We start from the raw sequence: 18200 nt of genomic DNA, 5'->3' as shown, positions 1-18200 counted from the left end.
ATTGCCACCTCCTTTAGAAGAAGAGTCTGGAATTGACTAACACTTTGTTAACAATGATTATAACTCAAGACCTTACATGATGGGTAAGCTCTTCTCCTAGCTCTTTACATGACTCCCTCGCTGGTTTGAACTCATAGAGAGTTTGGATATAGGTAGAGGCAAGAAAAGGCCAAGAGAAGAAAGGCCTCATTTCTGTACTTTTTGGTTTCTTTATGTGTGTGTGTGTGTGTGTATGGCATTAAATTTCAGAATCAACCAGCTGTGTGCAATTTCTAGGTATAGACTCTACATAAATGTGTGACTTTCTGGTCACTATAGAGTCCCAAAAATGGCAGTGTTGATTTTAATCTCTTTGCTCTCTAAGGATGTCATTTTAACACTCCAAGAGAAGCTGTCCATCAAAGGCATTGAGCATTTCTCCCTCATGCTGGAGCAAAGGACAGAAGGGGCCGGAACTAAGCTGCTCTTGCTTCATGAACAGGAGACACTCACTCAGGTCTGTGAAATTAACCCATCAATGAGGCTACTGGAGGAAGAAGAGCCAATGCCCTCCATCTGGTCTTTTCATTGTGGCTGCCATGACATCCTCTAAGGCCTCCTTGAAGGAAGCACTACCTTGATGGTGCATTTGGCATCTCAAGGGGATGCTCCCCTATTTGTCAGTCTTCCATAGGCAATCCATGAGTCTCCCAGATGTGTCATTCGAAGACTCAGCTGCTGTTCACTGGGCATTTAGCTTTATAGAGTAATATTTCATGTGATTGCAATGTGTTTCTTAACCTGTTTTGATTGCTGATATATCTTCAAATCATTCAAAAGGAATGGTTTCTGAGATTATGTAAATTAAGTCAAAATCATCTTTGTTGTTTTCAATTCTGGATGTATACTTGAGACTGTTTTTGGAAGCCTATAATCACTGTCCCAGTCCTGTCTGCTATGAATATTTGATCTACCAATGTGTCCCAATTCCTAGTTCCCAAGATGCCACCCCCATCTGTTGTCTGGGGAGACAAGTAGGCTGCTTGCTGCTATATTCAATGTAGCACTCTCATTTGTCTTAGAAAATTGTCATTTGTGTTTATTTCTAGTCCTGTGTCTAAACTCGACTATTATTTCTATCAGGTTTAAATCTAGTCGGTCATGTTTAAGACTACTGGAAAAATAACCTGTGCAAATTATTCTTGGAAGCATAATCCTTCATGAATCTCATAGTTTTCCTTTCCCCACTGTGTGTCTGACAGAAAGAGAAAGAGAGGAGACCCCCAGAAGCATAACTTGAGCCAAAGATTTAAATGCATGGGATTTAGTTATTTTAAAGATCCTAGAAAATTCGGGGAGCGGAATTTAAAAAGGGGCATGGAAAAGTTAGGGAGTCAATAAAGAAGTATTAAAACACATGTGATCACATGGGGCCCAAGGTCAGGCAGGCAAGACCAGTCCTCCTGCTGTCCATGGTCCAAAGCTGAGTTGAAAAGCAAGACCAGTCCTCTATTGCCAGGGAAACCCAAGGTCATTGAGGTTATGGACTTGGGTGTTATCTAGTGCTTTCGTGACTACTAGCACATATAGACTGAGTCACATGGCATGGAACTCTCCAATCCCCCACAAATACTTCAAAAGGGGACCACCTTACTTTGGTGTTCAGATTTCCAGAGACTGACTGATACATGTTTCTTTCTCTCTCTCTTTCTCAGTCTCCCTCTTCCTTTACTCTCTCTCTCTCTCTCTCTCTCTTTCTCTCTTTCTCTTTGAGCCCAGTATGCCACTGTGACATAAGGCTTCCACCTCTCTGAACAAAGGTTTTAATTCTAAAGAGGATCTCATATGTGTTCTCCTGTAGCATGCCATGCTCCCTCACAGCAAGTTCAGGCACCTGGGGCCCTACTAGAACACTCTGCATGACAGTGTAGAATACTTTTCAGTGGTAACCACATGAAATTAATGGGGAGGCAGTTGTCCACCAATGCACAGCCTATCATTGGATGGTGGGCTATACATGAAGTCACTTAAAACTCCCTGATCATTGATCATTCAGTTGCCTTTAGCTGTTGTATGGCCACAGGTATTTGAAGCAAGTAGCTTTTAGCCATTGGTCGTAAATGTCAAGGGGATGAGACCAAACTACCAGTTATTGAACCTAACAAAAGCTCCTTTATACTTTATATCTTTCCCTTTATGTACTCTCCTTAAACTTCTATGTGCTATGGCTTTATGGGGAAGCATTATGCTGATGTAGTTGAAAAATAAAAGATACTTCAAAGTTTCTTCTGATGCCACACATCCAAAACTTAAGAGAAATGGTTAACTATCCTGAAACAAACTTGCTAAATACCTCTAAATCTAATGCAATGCAACTATTCATTTCTGAGCAGGATAAAAATGTGTGTAACATAGTTGCCCTTTTAAATTCTTGGAATCTTCTCTCCTTTCCTGGGCTACTTCTCCTTTTCCCTTCCTGGTTACTCTTGGGAGCAGATCCTTACTAAGTCCTGTAGAAGTTATCTTTTCATTGCTAGGACAAAAAAAAAAAAAAAAAGGTTAACCAGAAGCAGCTCATAGAAGGGAAGGATTCATTTCAGGTTTGCATTTTCCAGGGGAAATTTCAACATAGCAGAGTATCATCTAGAATATCATATCTCCACATGAAGCATGAAGGGAACCATCTCAGTGGGCCACTCTGAACACCCAGTATGGCTAATCAACCCAAGCCCGACTTTCAGCAACATACCTCCTCTAGTTAGTTCTACTTACCAAAGGCTTCGCCAGCTGGAAACTAAGTAGGAAGGTTAATCACAAACCCTTAGGACTGTGGGGGGACATTTTATATTCAAAACAGCACAAGTCCCTTACATACAAGCCCTCACTTCAGCATCTGCTACCCTCCATCAAGGGATCCTGTAATTGTCAAGGAATTATTATCTGTGGCAGCAACTTTAAAAAAAAAAAGAAAAGAAAGAAAGGAACAGGAACAGAAACCATTCACTGCTTCTGTGGTTGGTGTCACAAGAAGTGGCTCTGTTCTGTGCCCTTCAGCCATTCCTCAGTCCGTGCTTAAGCATTGTTATTTGATGGTCCTGTTTGTTCTTCCAGGTGACACAGAGACCCAGCTCCCATAAGATGAGGTGTCTCTTCCGAATTAGCTTTGTCCCAAAGGATCCAATTGACCTGTTAAGGAGAGATCCAGTTGCTTTCGAATACCTCTATGTACAGGTAGGTGAAAATTTTGGCATATTTTATTTTTATGAATGTTGTAGTATACATTAGTATTGTTTTTACCCTTTTTTCTTCACTGCCCCCAATTCTAAGCTTAATGAACTATAAAATGATTATATGATGCCTTTTTTATTTTTACATTTAAGTTTAAAATAATTTTCCTGCTGAGAGTATGATGTTATTCTCTGCCTCTCATCCATATTCACCAATTGTTAATGCCTCATCACATTTCTTTGTCTGTATTGTGCAATATATTCCTTATACCTTTTGCCACAGAAACACACACAGAGTTTTTGTTTAAACATCATAAAAATTATTTATCAGCATCATGTATTTACTCCAAAATATACCATTTACTTTTTAATAACAAAGACATTTTCTTATATAAACATTGTTCAATTAACATCAAGAAATAGAACATGTTCCAATTTTTATTTCATTTGTAGTCCATATCCAAATTATGTTTATTATGTTCCAAATGTCCTTCATGCCATCTTTTTTTCTTATACAGACAATAAGACTGCATTTTGTATTTGTTTGTCATGTCTCTTTCATCTCTTTATCTAGGTCATACTTTATCCTTCTTTTGACTTTCATGGCATGGAGAGTTTGAGTATTTGTCATATTTTTTAGAAATCTATCCATTTAGGTTGCTTTTAGATTTTCCCATGAGTAAATTGAGGTTGTATATTTATTTTATTTTATTTTTGAGAGAGAGAGAGCATGCCAAAGCCTTTCAGCTGCTGTGAATGAACTCCAGACGTGTGCACCAGCTTGTGTGCATGTGCGATGTTGCATGCTTACATCACTTTTGCATCTGGCTACACGTGGGACCTGGAGATTCAAACAAGTGTTCTTAGGCTCCACAAGCCAGTGCTTTAACCACTAAGCCATCTCTCCATCCCAGAGTTTATCCATTTGTTTTTAGACAAACAATATGAGTATGTTGTCCTCCATGTCCCTCATATCATAGCACATGATGGCAGCTTACATATCCCCTTAGCAGCAATGCTAACTGGACTCTTAGGTGGTGTCCTTCCAATAATTACCACTGTTCCTTTTGTAATAAACAAGGTATTTGTGGCAAGTCACTTTGTAACTCTCAAGATCCCATACCTCATCAAATGTTCACTCACTGATTTATCACTAATTTATAATTCTTACCTGAATCCATTATCCTGATTAAAACTGACATGCTCAATTTTTATGATTTTTCTTCAAGAATGCAAAAAACCCAAACAAACATTTGTTAATTCTGAGTAATCGATATACTGGTTGCATTTTAAAGCTTTTGTAGTTCTCCAAGACTGGGTGGGAAAAGAAAGAGGATGGAAGATCAAAGAACAATATAGAATTTTTATATAAACTCAAGGGACAGTTAGTCCTAGAGATCAAAAATGAAACCAGAGAAAATACTATAACATTCTAGTAATAGATGTTCTCAGGCCCCTTAAACATTCCCTATGTCAGTGGTCTTTGGAAAAAAATAGTATCTATAGCTCAATAAGATGATTAATGTTCATGAAGAGGCCCTTGCATCTTTGGGACCATTCAAGAATATATACCCTGTTCTCAAGTTAAAAATATGCATTTCACTTTCCACCCCCAAACAGTAAGACTGTCATGTGTTGAGTTTTCTAAATGGTAAACTTTAGTTGCATACATCCTTCACTTGGCAGCAATGTCCCCTGTTCTCCTACTAGCCAGGAAACACAGCCAAGTATTACTGCCTGAAACAAAAAAATGTGAGTCTCAGCTGATAGATAGGTTACAGCATCTTCCCCATATTCCTACTGAGAACCAACTCAGTGCTTGGCCACTGCAGCTAAGACCATGTGCTGCATTTATTAGCTTGTTAGTTGCAAATAAATAGCTACAAGTACCCGTTGTACATAGCTTTAGACAGTGATATCCATGTAGCAGTTGTTCACTATAATTACATGCTCACCCTGATAACAGAATGGTGTTTAAAGCCATTTGACTTCTGTTTAAACATGGCAAGTCCATTGCATTTATAAAAGAGCAATATGACTGTGTTTGACTTAGAGAGGGGAGACAAGATAAACTCAATTCTTTTTGAATCAGATCTGCTCAAATCAAATATATGGAGAGTAAGAGACACAGCTTTTATTCCAGGAGATGGACCTTAAAACAAGAAAACTTGTCTGTAGACCTTGCCTGAGAAAGGTGAGAAAGACTGATGATGTGGATTATCTAACTCTTCAAGAAAAATCCAGCAAGAGAAATGGACAACAATATATTCTGGGCAATGTAAAGTGAAATCAAGCTACTGCCATCCTCTTACATATCTTCTACAGAGAATAAGGAGTGATTTTTTTTTTCTGCCTCAGACTCTACTTTGAAATGTCTGTGTACCAGAATGCATGATGCATCTAAAATAACACATTTGCCTGATAGAAGTCAATGGGTGTACAAATGGTGCCTGTGTGCCCATGTTGATTTTAAGATATTAAAGAGATGCAATGAAATTAACCTAGAGAGCATATGAGTAAGCAGAAGCAATGCATATCACTTTGCAAAAACAAAATCAATTTCGCCACCAGGATCCTCACTAGGACAGTCACCATTGACCAGATGAAGCACAACAATAGAAACCAATTTGGATAGTGATAATATCTACTCATCTCCTGGTCAACTAATGGAGCATGAGATCTTTTTCTTTTTTTTTTTTTTTTTTTAAGTTAGGGTCTCGTTCTAGCCCATGCTGACCTGGAATTCACTATGGAGTCTCAGGGTGGCCTCAAACTAATGGCCATCCTCCTACCTCTGCCTCCCAAGTGCTGGGATTAAAGGTATGCACCACCATGCCTGGATTGGAGCATGAGAACAGATTTTAGCATATATATTCAGAGTATATTCTAATAAACCAGATTGTTCTAACACGTAGTTTAATAGATTCTGCTGGTGTCTGGTGTCCACTATCTACTAAGAAAAGGGTTGTTTACACCAATTAGTAAATAGATATAACCAAAGAGGATCCAAAATGTTTGCAAACATGTTCCTAGTATTGGTTTCCTCTTCAACATATACGTAAATTATAAAGGAAATTTTGGTAAGCCTACGGTGGAGCCTGTTAGGACTTGTACACAGCAAAGCAGTGACCACCATTCACTTGTGAGACTGTATCTTAAGTAATATATTTAAGAGTAATAAAAGTATGATTAATATCTAATTCCTATTTCACACTAATTCCCCAAGGTTAGTCTGAACAAATGAAATAATATAATTAAGTGACTAATCATTTGTCAAAAAAATTAACCCATAAGTCTGATTAAATATAAGGCAAAACAGGGATGGGGAAAAATGGTTGTATCCAGAGCTCTTTTAGAAATAACAGTGATGACTCATGTTTCTAAAACACATTCCATTTTCTGAAACACCTTTCCATTTATCCTGTCAACTCTGCAATCAGTTGTTAACTTTCCTGTTAGGTATTCTTAAGAGTTCACCTATTTTTCAGGTAAGAAAACTAGCACTCAGAGCAATAAAATGTCATGTCTAAGGTCATTAGACACACCCTAGAATCAAACCTGGGCTTTTTTCTCTGAATTCTGTACAAAAATCTGCTTTAAATCCTTACACTATAGAAGTCTTTAAGAACATAATTTGTCAAAGTGACTTCTCAAAGAGCAGATTCAGTACCTGATACTGTGCCAAGAGGCTTACTCATCACTGAGTCTCAGAAGATGACAGAAAATGATGACATCTGGGCTGTCAATGCCTTGGAGGCCATATGGACAACCCTTAGTATTTGGACATGGTTGACAAACCCAAAACAAGCAAAACAAAATGACCACCTAAAATTGTGTTCAAAGGTTGCCCCAACTCACACCTAATTCATGACAAGCCTATGTTCAGTAAACACTTCCACTATTGTTAAGATTTTTCAGGGAAGCAAAATTGAACGACCATATCAAGGATGGGTGAAGGCAGAATGGGACTTTTGGAGCAGTGTGGCAATGGGCTAAGAGAGATGCTTCCCAGCCACACTCAGCTCCCTTCAACAGAGGGAAAACATTACTCTGTGACAAGTTTCTGTGGTTATATAGTACCTTCCATTTTATGCCCACCTGTTGTCCAAGCTATTCAGCCTCCACCTTGCAGTCCTCCTACCTCAGCTTCGTAGGTAGTTGGAACTCTAGGCCATACCACCCTGCCTCCCCTTCAGCCTATCATTCATTTGGCCCTCACCACAAACCCTGTGAAATGAATAAACTAATACACTAATAAAACTAATGTCAAGTGGTATGGTGGAATAGCTCCAATTCATTCAAAGAGGTACAGCAGCAACTACACAATGAATGGAGGATTGTAACAGCTGCCCTTCACAGCATGTACCCATCCATGTGATAAATCATTTGTGTTCCAATCAAGTCTCATGGCACAGGTGTATAAACAGAGGTCAGAGTTCAAGTTAACAGTCATAGGTTTCATACACAGGCAGCCACTGGTAAAGCCGGGACTACATAGCAGACAAAAGTCCAAAGCTATTATGCCTGTCACCTTGACATTCTGTCTCCCTGGTTATGGGGAGAAGAAATAACAGGAGGAAAATGATGGTGGCAACACTAGTTACTGTGTAAGAGTGCTTAAAAGCCAAGCTTGGTGGTTCAGACCTGTCTCCCAGATACTCAGGAGGGTGAAGCTGGAGAATCAAAAGTTCAAGGCCTACCTAGGCTACAAAGACAATTCAGGGTCAGCCTGGGCAGCACAGTGAGACCTTTCACAATATAAAATTTGTTTTAAAAATTAAGAGCTCCGGGGATATTGTTCAATGGTAACGTGTTTGATTTCTACAGCATGCACTGGTCACTGGGCTTGATATCCATTAGACACTCATGAAAATAACATTTATTGAAAACAATCAATTAAAAAATGAGTGCTTATGGGCTAGAGAGATGGCTTAGCGGTTAAGCGCTTGCCTGAGAAGCCTAATGACTCCAGTTTGAGGCTCAATTCCCCAGGACCCACGTTAGCCAGATGCACAAGGGAGTGCACACATCTGGAGTTCATTTGCAGTGGCTGGAGGTTCTGGCACTCCCATATTCTCCCCCTCTCTCTCCTTCTCCCCCCCCCTGTCTCTCCCTCCCTCCCTCCCTCCCTCCTTTCTCTCACTGTCTGTTGCTCTCAAAGAAATAAATAAAAATGAACATTTTTTTAAATGAGTGCTTATACCTTATGAAGTACAGTTGATACTAAGGGATTCCCGTTTTTAACTCGCTTAGTATCACACTCAGTAGTTAGCACCATTACTCCAGTTTACAGAAAGAGAAACTGAGGTGCCATCAAGTAAAAAGGAACTTGCCCAAGACCATACCTCTTATGAGCTGGAAGAACAAGTTTGGAAAGAAGGATTGCAACTCCCACAGCCGGGCTGCAAGAACCACATCACACCGTCGGTGCTTCGTGTCTCAGCTGCAGCACCTGTGTTTGGAAATTCCATACCTAAATTACTAATTATTTTTACAAAAAGCTAAATGTTTAAATAACAGCTTGTCGATGACTGTTAAATATTTTGTGCGGTGTCCGTGTTTGTGCGTGCAATTAAATACTGACTCGGTTCCAAGAAGCACGATGGAGGGAGATGTTTCTACATTTAGCCCCTGTGCCATCAAAGTGGAGGTTGAAACACTTGGGAAATGATTGTTACCTGTTCCTCTAAGACAGCGCTGGCGGCCCATTCTCTGACTAGCTGCGCCCTCTGCTGGTCTCTTCTCAGAGTTGTAACGACGTTGTTCAGGAGCGCTTTGGCCCGGAGCTGAAATATGACATCGCCTTGCGGCTGGCCGCGTTACAAATGTATATTGCCACCGTTACCACCAAACAGACGCAGAAAATCTCTCTCAAATACATCGAGTAAGTCCTAACACTCAGGGCTGTGAGTTGCCATGGGTTTTTGTCTTTTGTCTCGATTTACAAAATTTATCTTGGTGGAGACCATTTGTAAACCATAGTAAAAATATACAATTCAATTCTTATCGAAACCGCCTTTAAAAATTGTAACTAAAGTGAGGGTTCTTATTGAAAGCGTAAGTTTTATGTGATTACGAATCCCAGTTTTTTGGGGGAGAGGGCATTGAAGCAGGAGGATTACTGCAAGTTTGAGCACAGCCTGGGCCACACAGCAAAAGCCTGTCTCAAAATCACCAAGATCAAACGAACAAAAACACCAAGTAGAGTATGGTAGGGCAGGCTTATAATATCAGCTAGTCAGAAAGCTATGTAGAAGTATTGCAAGTTACAGGACTTCAGAGTGAATGCAAAGCCAACTGGAGTAAAGTTATAAAACTTAGGAAATGATTTAAAAGAAACAAATCATTAAATGGAGCAGACATTTTATGTCCTAAATGCTAACTGCTAATCCTAAATGTTCCCGATTCTAAGTCAAGTTGTATAGTCTCAGTACATTTCGGATATTAACATGTTCAATTCTCATAGTGTCCCTGAGATCAATAGGAAGTTACCTTCAAAGAGAGGCGAAGAAAACGAGGTACAGAATGATTAAGGTGCCTTCCCTAGTCACAGGCTGAAAGGCACAGGATTCCATCCCAGGCTGTGGGACTCATTGTGTTAATTTGCCACCCACGTCCAACACACCAACAAGAGACAAAAGTAAGAGTGAAAAGAAGAAAAGTAAGGTTATGACCACATTGGGAAAAGGAACAAATAAAAGTGGTCCAGTGACCCCCAATTCCATATTTGTAGTGCTGGTATAAGGTTAAGGTTTAAGTAGAGGACAAGCTAAGCATTCCTGGTCAAGGTGTGGTCTCACCCGTCATTGTCGTCTTGTCTCTCCTGTAAGGTGCTCTGAAAGATTGTCGGAACTGTGAAAAGCCTCTTCTGAGGAGACAGGTTCCTCTTCTGCCTGACACCAAGACTTCAGCCTTTCCCTTCCCCCAGCATGAAATTCCTGGGGGAAATTTCATTCTTTGGGGTTTGTTGTTTCAATAATCTGATAGACAGGTGTATGGGTGGGCTCCAGGGCACTTACAGAGGCACCTGTCTAAAAATGTCTACACTGCATGAGTCCACTTTTGGAGAGTCAAAATGCAATCTCAAAAGTAATGCCAGGGCTGGAGAGATGGCTTAGCAGTTAAGGCACTTGCCTGTGAAGCCTGAGGACCAATGTTTCATTCCCCAGAACCCACCTAAACCAGATGCACAAGGTGTTATATGCATCCAATGTTTATTTGTGAAGACTAGAGGCCCATTATCTCCCCCCTCCCTCTCTTTCAAATAAATAAATAGTGGGGTGTTTTTTAAAGAAATGTCAGAAGCTGGGCATAAAGGCACATGCCATTAATACCAGCACTAAAGGACCATGAGTATGAGGCCAGCCTGAGATGGATTAGTAAAATGTGTGTGTGTGTGTGTGTGTGTGTGTGTGTGTGTGTGTGTGTGCATGTGCATATGCAGGCTTGTGTATGCATGTGTGTGTGCATGTGCGTGTGTGTCTGAGGTTACAATCAGGAAGCATAGTATTTGACCATTTGTAGTAAAGAACCATGAAGCAGTTGGCAAGGGCACGACATAACAAACTTCCATCCGTAAATCATATCTTTTTTGGAAACCATAATTTCTGTCCTTTAGGATAGATACCATTTTACCGCCAGTACCCTTCTTTTGTCAGGGAAGAACCCCTGTTTTTGGAAAATAGTTTGTATTTCCTTCAGTCTATGAGTCTATTTAAGGGCCATCCTTAAAGAAGAGAAGCTTTGTCCCCCAGGAGGGGATCCTATAGGCTAAAACACTCTCGACTTCACCCAGTAGCTCTTGATGCTAAGAAAAAGGACAGCTTGGTTTCAGAGTTTGTGGTCGGACTGATTCCATATCTACATCTTACACTGAAATTCTGGGATTCCTGCCCCTTTCCAACTATACCCATCCCTCCAGAGATGTACAGACTAATTCTAAACCCTCCTTCCAAAGATGCTTTCTATAATGTTCCATGAAGCCATGTTATTCCACTTGGGGATAAAATGGTTTTTCTCAACAGATTCTTAAGCTTGGCTTGGGGGTGGAAGGAGGTGGAGCTAATGATGGTGTTGCTATTCTGATAACTCTCTTTTTACCTCCTGAGCCCTAAATGATAGCAAATTCTTCTCTGTGATCCATTCCTACCTACACACGCACGCGCACACACGCAGGCAGGCACAAGCACGCATACCACATAGAGACTGAGAGAATAAGTCTGAAAGAAACTCAGAGATCTCACACCTGCTTCTACTCCTCTTTCTGAAGTTCTTAGGGACACATGAAACTGGCTGCCATTTTTAAAAGTCTATATAAACCTGCAAAGATTTTTAAGACAATTAAATGCATCTTTTGGCATGAGTCTAGTGTATGTGTATGTGTATATACATGTGTGTTCATATATATGGGTGTGTATATATGTGTGTGTGTGTGTACATGTAGAGGCCAGGAATGTAATGTTGGGTGTCCCCTAAATTACTCTCCACCTTTTGATTTTTTTAAGAAAGGTTCTACCACTGAACCTAGACCTCTCTGGGCTTCATCTGTCTCTGCCTCCCCAGCACTGGGCTTATAGATGACACCACCACATCCAGCTTTTACATGGGTACTGGCCACCTGAATCCAGGAACTCATACTTTGAAGGCAAGGACTTTTCCCACAGAGCCATCTCCCCAATACTTAAAAGGCATTTATATTCCCATTCTCTGTAGCCGCATTTTCCCAGGTGGAATATTATACAGTCTGCAATAATGTCATCAATTAATTCTGTTACAAACAAGTATTTATGGGGTATTGTATATAGTATTTATATTAGCTAGTGGAAAACATCAATTTGCATAAATTATAATCTTTCCCATCAAGGAACTTGTGGTCTGATTGCAAAGACAAGACATGAAGATGTGAAAAACAGTCATTAAAATTGATGATGCAAGGCCGGGCACTTCCCTCAGGGGCAAAGCACTTGCCTAGCAGGCATGAGGCCCTGAGTTCCATCCCTAACACCAGAAGTATGTTGCCTTATGCACACATAGTTGAACCTTCCTGGCTTATATGTGAGAGCCCAGATGTTATAAGTTTTCTAGGAGACACTCTGTGGCAGAAGGGCATTCCTCCTCAATATATGCAGCTACGAGGAGGTCGTCCATGTATCATAGGAGAGTTGCCTCAGGTGTTTCCTTGCAAAAGGCCTACAAATCTCTAGGAAGCGCTTGCTTCATCAAAGAGAGTGGGGGAATTTTTAAATCTCTGTGGAAGCCTAGTCCAGGTTAGTTGTGCACTGGGGCCTTGTTCCAGATCTGTCCATTCAAAGACAAAATTGGGTTGACTTCCCTTTGCCAATGGGATGCTAAAGAAAGCATCTTTTAGGTCCAAATATTATCAAACAGTGGCACAATTAAATCAAAAGAATCACCCATAAAGAGTCAGCCAGACCAAATGGGTGAAGACAAAAAGTCCAAATTGAGGAGGTGGAAGAGGACATAGGAGTCTCGGTATGTGCAGGTATGGAAATGACACAGCAGAACTCACTGATCTGGACAACTCGTATGTGTTGATAAATATAACAAACATCATGTGTAGCAAAGAACTTAAATGGTCAAATGTGGGAAAGTTGTCTTCTTACCTTTTAGAGGGGACCTGAAGGTCCTTATATTCTACAAGACACTAGTTGACCACACAAACAATCAGAACAGAACTTTCTGAGAACAGAGTTGTAGTACTTGCAGGGGAAATGGGCTCTTGCAAAAATATGATAGCTCAGTCCTATGTAGCTCTTCCCTACCACCCATGACATATCTATATCCATATGTAATGCTGCATCTTCCTGGCCATATAGGCATCCTTGGCGACATGAGCTACCCTCAACCCCAACACCCCAAAACATGGTATGGAAGAAGTTAGACATGACTGGGACAAAAGAGAACCAAGTTTTTCTAGAAAAACAACCATTGATGAGAGAGGACAGAATGTGGCTGAGGGACAAGAACTTATCTATCCTTCTAAGAGAAAAGAGACCAAGGCAGAATTTGAGCAGATGAGGACATACAAAAAGGGGACTCCACAAAGAAGTGACAGAAGTTGGTGATGGAAATACAGGTGCAGGAAGAATTTAAAAAGACTCAGTGCATTGGACAAAATGTCTCTTTCTTTTCAATTGATCCCCATATGGCTTATTAGCATTCTTTGTATAGAGTAAGGACCCGGCTCCTTTTTCAAAGGCAAACATATGTATTAATGATCAAATAGTATGCTTCTCACATGCAAATTAAAAGTGGCCTCCCTGTCTTAACCAAGAGTTCATCTGTTCCAACAAATATCAGAGTGTCATTTTGTCTTATATAACTAATTCTCCACAAGAATGGGGAATTTAAGATATGCTTTTTTTTTAACAGGAAAGAATGGGGATTAGAGACTTTTCTTCCCTCAGCTGTGCTGCAGAGCATGAAAGAGAAGAACATCAAGAAAGCACTTTCACACCTTGTCAAAGCAAATCAAAGCTTAGTACCACCGGGTAAAAAGGTACCACATTTGCATCTTAATAGATTTTAAGGAGAGAGGTTTGCATGCATTTCTAAAAAAAATGTTTAAAATTAGCCCATGAATAGCATACTTAACACCATATCTTCAGAAGGCAGTAACATTGTAAAAATGGTCTTTAACTATTCACATATTTCTAAGTCTAATGAGATTTAAGTCTTCTTATGGAAACCTATTTTCTTCTCAAAGGTATAGACTCCTTATATTATGGGGACCTTGTGATCCAAGGGTAAAATTACAAGATAATTCTGGATGTCCATCATGTCCTTACTTAGTGCTCAGGGCATCAGGAGGAATTTATCCATGATGGCATTATTGACATTTGATAACAGAGCATTCCCTGTTGAGGGGTAGCAGTGCTGTCCAGAATATTCTGTTGCATGTAACATCATTCTTGGCCTTTAGTGACCAGATGCCACTGTCACCTTTCTCCTAATTAGGACAAACAAAATGTTTCCCCACATTGCCAAGTGTGTCCTGGAGATCAAATCACCACCTGTGGCAATTTTGGATTAAATTCTACTTTGCAAGGGAACAGAAAAATATTACTATCACTCACTGTTAGTATTAAAGTGTTTTTATTTGCGTCTGCTTTCATTAAATAGAAGATGCAGGGAGGGTATTTTAAAACATACTACTGGCCACAAAAGAAACTTATGGTTTATAATCAAGAAAAAATAAAAACAAAGGAATCCATAAAGCAAAAAGAGGAGGATCCTGGAATGACTGGCATGTAAAATGGAAAGAGGGTGAATAATCTGAGTACACCTTCTAGTTGATGCAGGCAATTAAAATGAGTGTGACCCTAATACAACCCACCATCCACATGGATAGTTTTTTGACCTTAGAATCTGATTTTCAGCCATTGTTATAAGGCACACTTACTCACATTCCCTCCTCATCCCATAACTTAAAACAAAAACATAGAATCAAGCCCAAAACATTCTCAGTCACATTAAACTTATGTCCAAGACTCAAGGGAGACTATCTTCCATGACTTTGAGCATTTAGCTTCAGAAACACAGAAAGATGTTAAGGTCAAGACTTTGACAATTTCCGTTCTCGTTTTCCCAAAGCTGATATCTGTTAACTGCTTTCACTTGATTTCTTTCAAGCCTGGTCCACTAATCTTATTTAAAAAAATGATTGCTAGTATTAGTTCATTCGAGCTATACTCGAATTGATCTATCATATACCAGTCTATTATTATACTAAAAATGAGTAGGCTGCTTTCAGAAAAAAATGGAAATGGCTTTAGGTTTTTGAAAGATGTAAGGTAAATGAATTGGTGCTACATCACAACAACACAGAAGTCAAAAATTAAAAAGGAGATATAAAGGGAAGAGAAAGTAAGGGAGTAGGGTACTTAATAGGATGGTATTGTATATATGTAAGAATGATTGAGATAGGGAGGGGATATGATGGAGAATGGAATTTCAAAGGGGAAAGTTGGCTGGGGAGGGTATTACCATGGGCTATTTTTTACAATCATGGAAAATGTTAATAAAAATTGAGAAAAAATAAAATAAATAAAGCCAAAAGTCAGTACCTTTAGGAATAGTTATTTTATAAGAGAGTTGGCGATCATGTGCAATGGAAATAGAATTTTACAGTCATTGTTGCTTAATGGTGATCGTTGGCACCTTGTCGAAAAATTTCATTCAAAGAAATATTCTTAAAAATATTTTTCAGCTTCATAAAGATATATTTTATCTGTAATTAGCAATTCTTTCATGAATTGAATTCACAAAATAAGAACTTATATAATAAGTTCAAACATTTCTACAGTAATTGGAGTTCAGGAAGTTCATGTTCCCTGAAAACTTGTAGAATGGAATGTCAGGAGGTGTAAGAGCCTGTTTAAAAGATTTTGCATAGATTTCAGGTGCATATTCAAAACTGGTGCCATTAACTCTAGGCACAGGAAAATCTCCTGTGTTATAGGAGAAATTTGTGTGCAACCTGCCTTTGTCCCTAATTATGATTGGAAAATACTATGAAACATCCCATTGCACAGAAGTTTCCATGTAGCAATACAACAGCCTGTACTAATTTGTAGAGTGGCCTGGACCATCTGCACCATTTCCTCCGGAAGTCATAAGTATCATGTTCCAACACATCATAAGAAACTACAATAGATAACTATTTACTTTTCTTCGATTGAAAAGTCTTTGCCACACTCCATGTAACCAGTAACGAAAGCATTTTTCTGGGCTGGACTGGGGATGTAGGTCAGTTGATAGAGTTCTTAAATAGCAAACATGAGACCCTAGGTTCTACCTGCAACACCACCTATACCAAGTATGGTGGCAAATGCTTACCATTCAGCACTGCAGAGGTTGATGCAAGATGATTAGAAGTTCAAGGTCATTCTCAGGTTCCAGGAGAAACTATCCATCTAGTTTGTCCTAATCCCCATCTGATCACCATCGGAAATGGAGTCACACCCACTGGAGCCCATATTTGAGCTTTCTTTTTCATCCCTCAGCTCTCTGCACTGCAAGCCAAGGTCCACTATCTCAAGTTCCTCAGTGACCTGCGACTGTATGGGGGCCGTGTGTTCAAGGCAACATTAGTGGTAATTTCATTTTCTTTCTTCTTCTCTGGAACCATGGAGGCCTGCGAAATGTCACTGCAGAGGCCATCTTCAATGAATTATTCTGGTGACAATAACAAACAAATAACCCGTGAATATCTTCTGTCCTTTGATCCTACCCTACCTACAATAGTCTGAAGAAAGCCTGAGTAGAGTTGAAACTAGATGACACCACTGTAGAGAAACCTAGAAAAAGATATGCAAAGAAACAAGGGAATCAAAGGTCTCTAAGAATGATGGGATTCCAAATTATTGAGCTTAAAGTTGCTTTCACAGTATAAAAAGGGAACAAACAACTCACAGGCCTCATTTCCAAAAGCTTCTGATGACTGTGAATATTTTGTGTGATGATGACATTTATTTTCAACATTATTCATCATTTATTTATCAAAGCCTCCATGTAGTCATACATCTGGCTTTTCTAATTGGATGCTTTAGTACAGCATGACCCAGAAAATATTATGTCCAGAAGAAAAATTGTGACTTTATAAACTAGTATCTTGGGACTGGTGATAGTGGATAAAACAGTCATGAGGGCCAGCTTCCATATAAATGCCAGGTAGCTGTGGGGAAGTGAAGACAAGAGGATCCTTAGGATTTGCTAGATAACTCGTTTACCTGAGTCAGTGACCTCTAAGTTCAGTGAGAGACCCTGTCTCCAAAAGTAATCTGGAGAACAATTGAGAAAGATATCAATATCAGTGTCTGGCACACGCATGCGCATGCGTGCGCGCGCACACACACACACACACACACATACACACATCCTCCCACACACAAATATACATACATACACTCATAAACATCCACACATGCATATGAAAGCAAAACAACAACGAGAGAAGAACAGGCTCTCAGGTTCAGGTTCACATGGTGCTTCAGAAGTCTTGGATTGTAAATATTTGTCTCCATCTTTTTCTCAGCAGGCAGAGAAACGCTCAGAGGTGACTCTTCTGGTCGGACCGCGGTATGGCATAAGCCATGTCATAAACACCAAAACCAATCTGGTGGCTCTTTTGGCTGACTTCAGCCATGTCAACAGGATTGAAATGTTTACTGAAGAGGAAAGCTTGGTGAGGGTAGAGCTGCACGTGTTGGATGTGAAGGTAAGCCCTTCCAATGTTGACACATGGTCCTGGTTTGAACAGCTTGTATCTGATAACACTGTTAGTATTTATCAAGCAGGAGAAAGCTAATGTGTGCAGAGCCTCAAAGACGCCATGTGGTAAAAATTAAACAAATAATTCCATTCAACTGAGGTCCAAGGGCTCTAGCCCTCATTAAATAGTTGTTTGATCTGGGGATAAGTGGCAGTACTTCTTTAGGTACAATTTCTTTATCTGCACAAAGGGAAATAAGCTATGTTATTTCTAGGTCCATTCTGACTTTAGAGTACTGAAGGCAGAGACCCAGGGAGGTATTCCTATTACCTTGCTGGCATATATGACTCAAATAGAGAATCAGTGAGATTTCTTCCAACTTTCATTAGAGTTCTCATTACCTTTGGTTAGACTAGGACCAAATGTGATCACCATTATGGAAACATGAATATTGCAATTACCTTGTCTTCTCATGCCATAGCAACTGAGGATAAACATTTGACCATTATGAATGTCATGAACATGCCATTAAAGCCACAACAGATTGTCCACAAGGGGCTAAACATGGGTTAACAAGAAAGAATTCAGTTCATTTTCTCTACATTCTTTTCCCACTAATGATCGGCTGTTGAGTTCTAGCTATAGTGATGCATCTGAGTTTCTATGAAGTCAAGCACTGGGCACAAAGGGAGGCAGTACCTGTACAGAGAAGTGGCACCAGACAGGAGAAGCGCTTCAGCAGCAGCCTGTCTCCCACTAGG

The 18200-nt window shown here is 39.8% G+C and overlaps 1 protein-coding gene across 6 annotated transcripts in view; it reads left to right on the top strand.

Moving 5' to 3' along the window:
* Frmpd4 (FERM and PDZ domain containing 4) overlaps positions 1-18200 on the top strand; it is a 680790-nt gene that overhangs the window by 647729 nt on the left and 14861 nt on the right. For all 6 annotated transcript variants that reach the window (XM_045140765.1, XM_045140764.1, XM_045140766.1 and 3 more), the window contains 6 exons: positions 365-496; positions 3091-3210; positions 8954-9090; positions 13599-13725; positions 16232-16321; positions 17263-17445. In XM_045140765.1, the coding sequence (XP_044996700.1) occupies positions 365-496; positions 3091-3210; positions 8954-9090; positions 13599-13725; positions 16232-16321; positions 17263-17445 (789 nt within the window). The remainder of the gene's footprint in view (positions 1-364; positions 497-3090; positions 3211-8953; positions 9091-13598; positions 13726-16231; positions 16322-17262; positions 17446-18200) is intronic.

Source organism: Jaculus jaculus, chromosome X (assembly GCF_020740685.1).
Source record: "Jaculus jaculus isolate mJacJac1 chromosome X, mJacJac1.mat.Y.cur, whole genome shotgun sequence".
NCBI lineage: Eukaryota > Metazoa > Chordata > Mammalia > Rodentia > Dipodidae > Jaculus > Jaculus jaculus.
The sequence above is the reverse complement of the archived record's forward strand: the minus strand, read 5'-3'. Positions and strand labels throughout refer to the sequence as shown.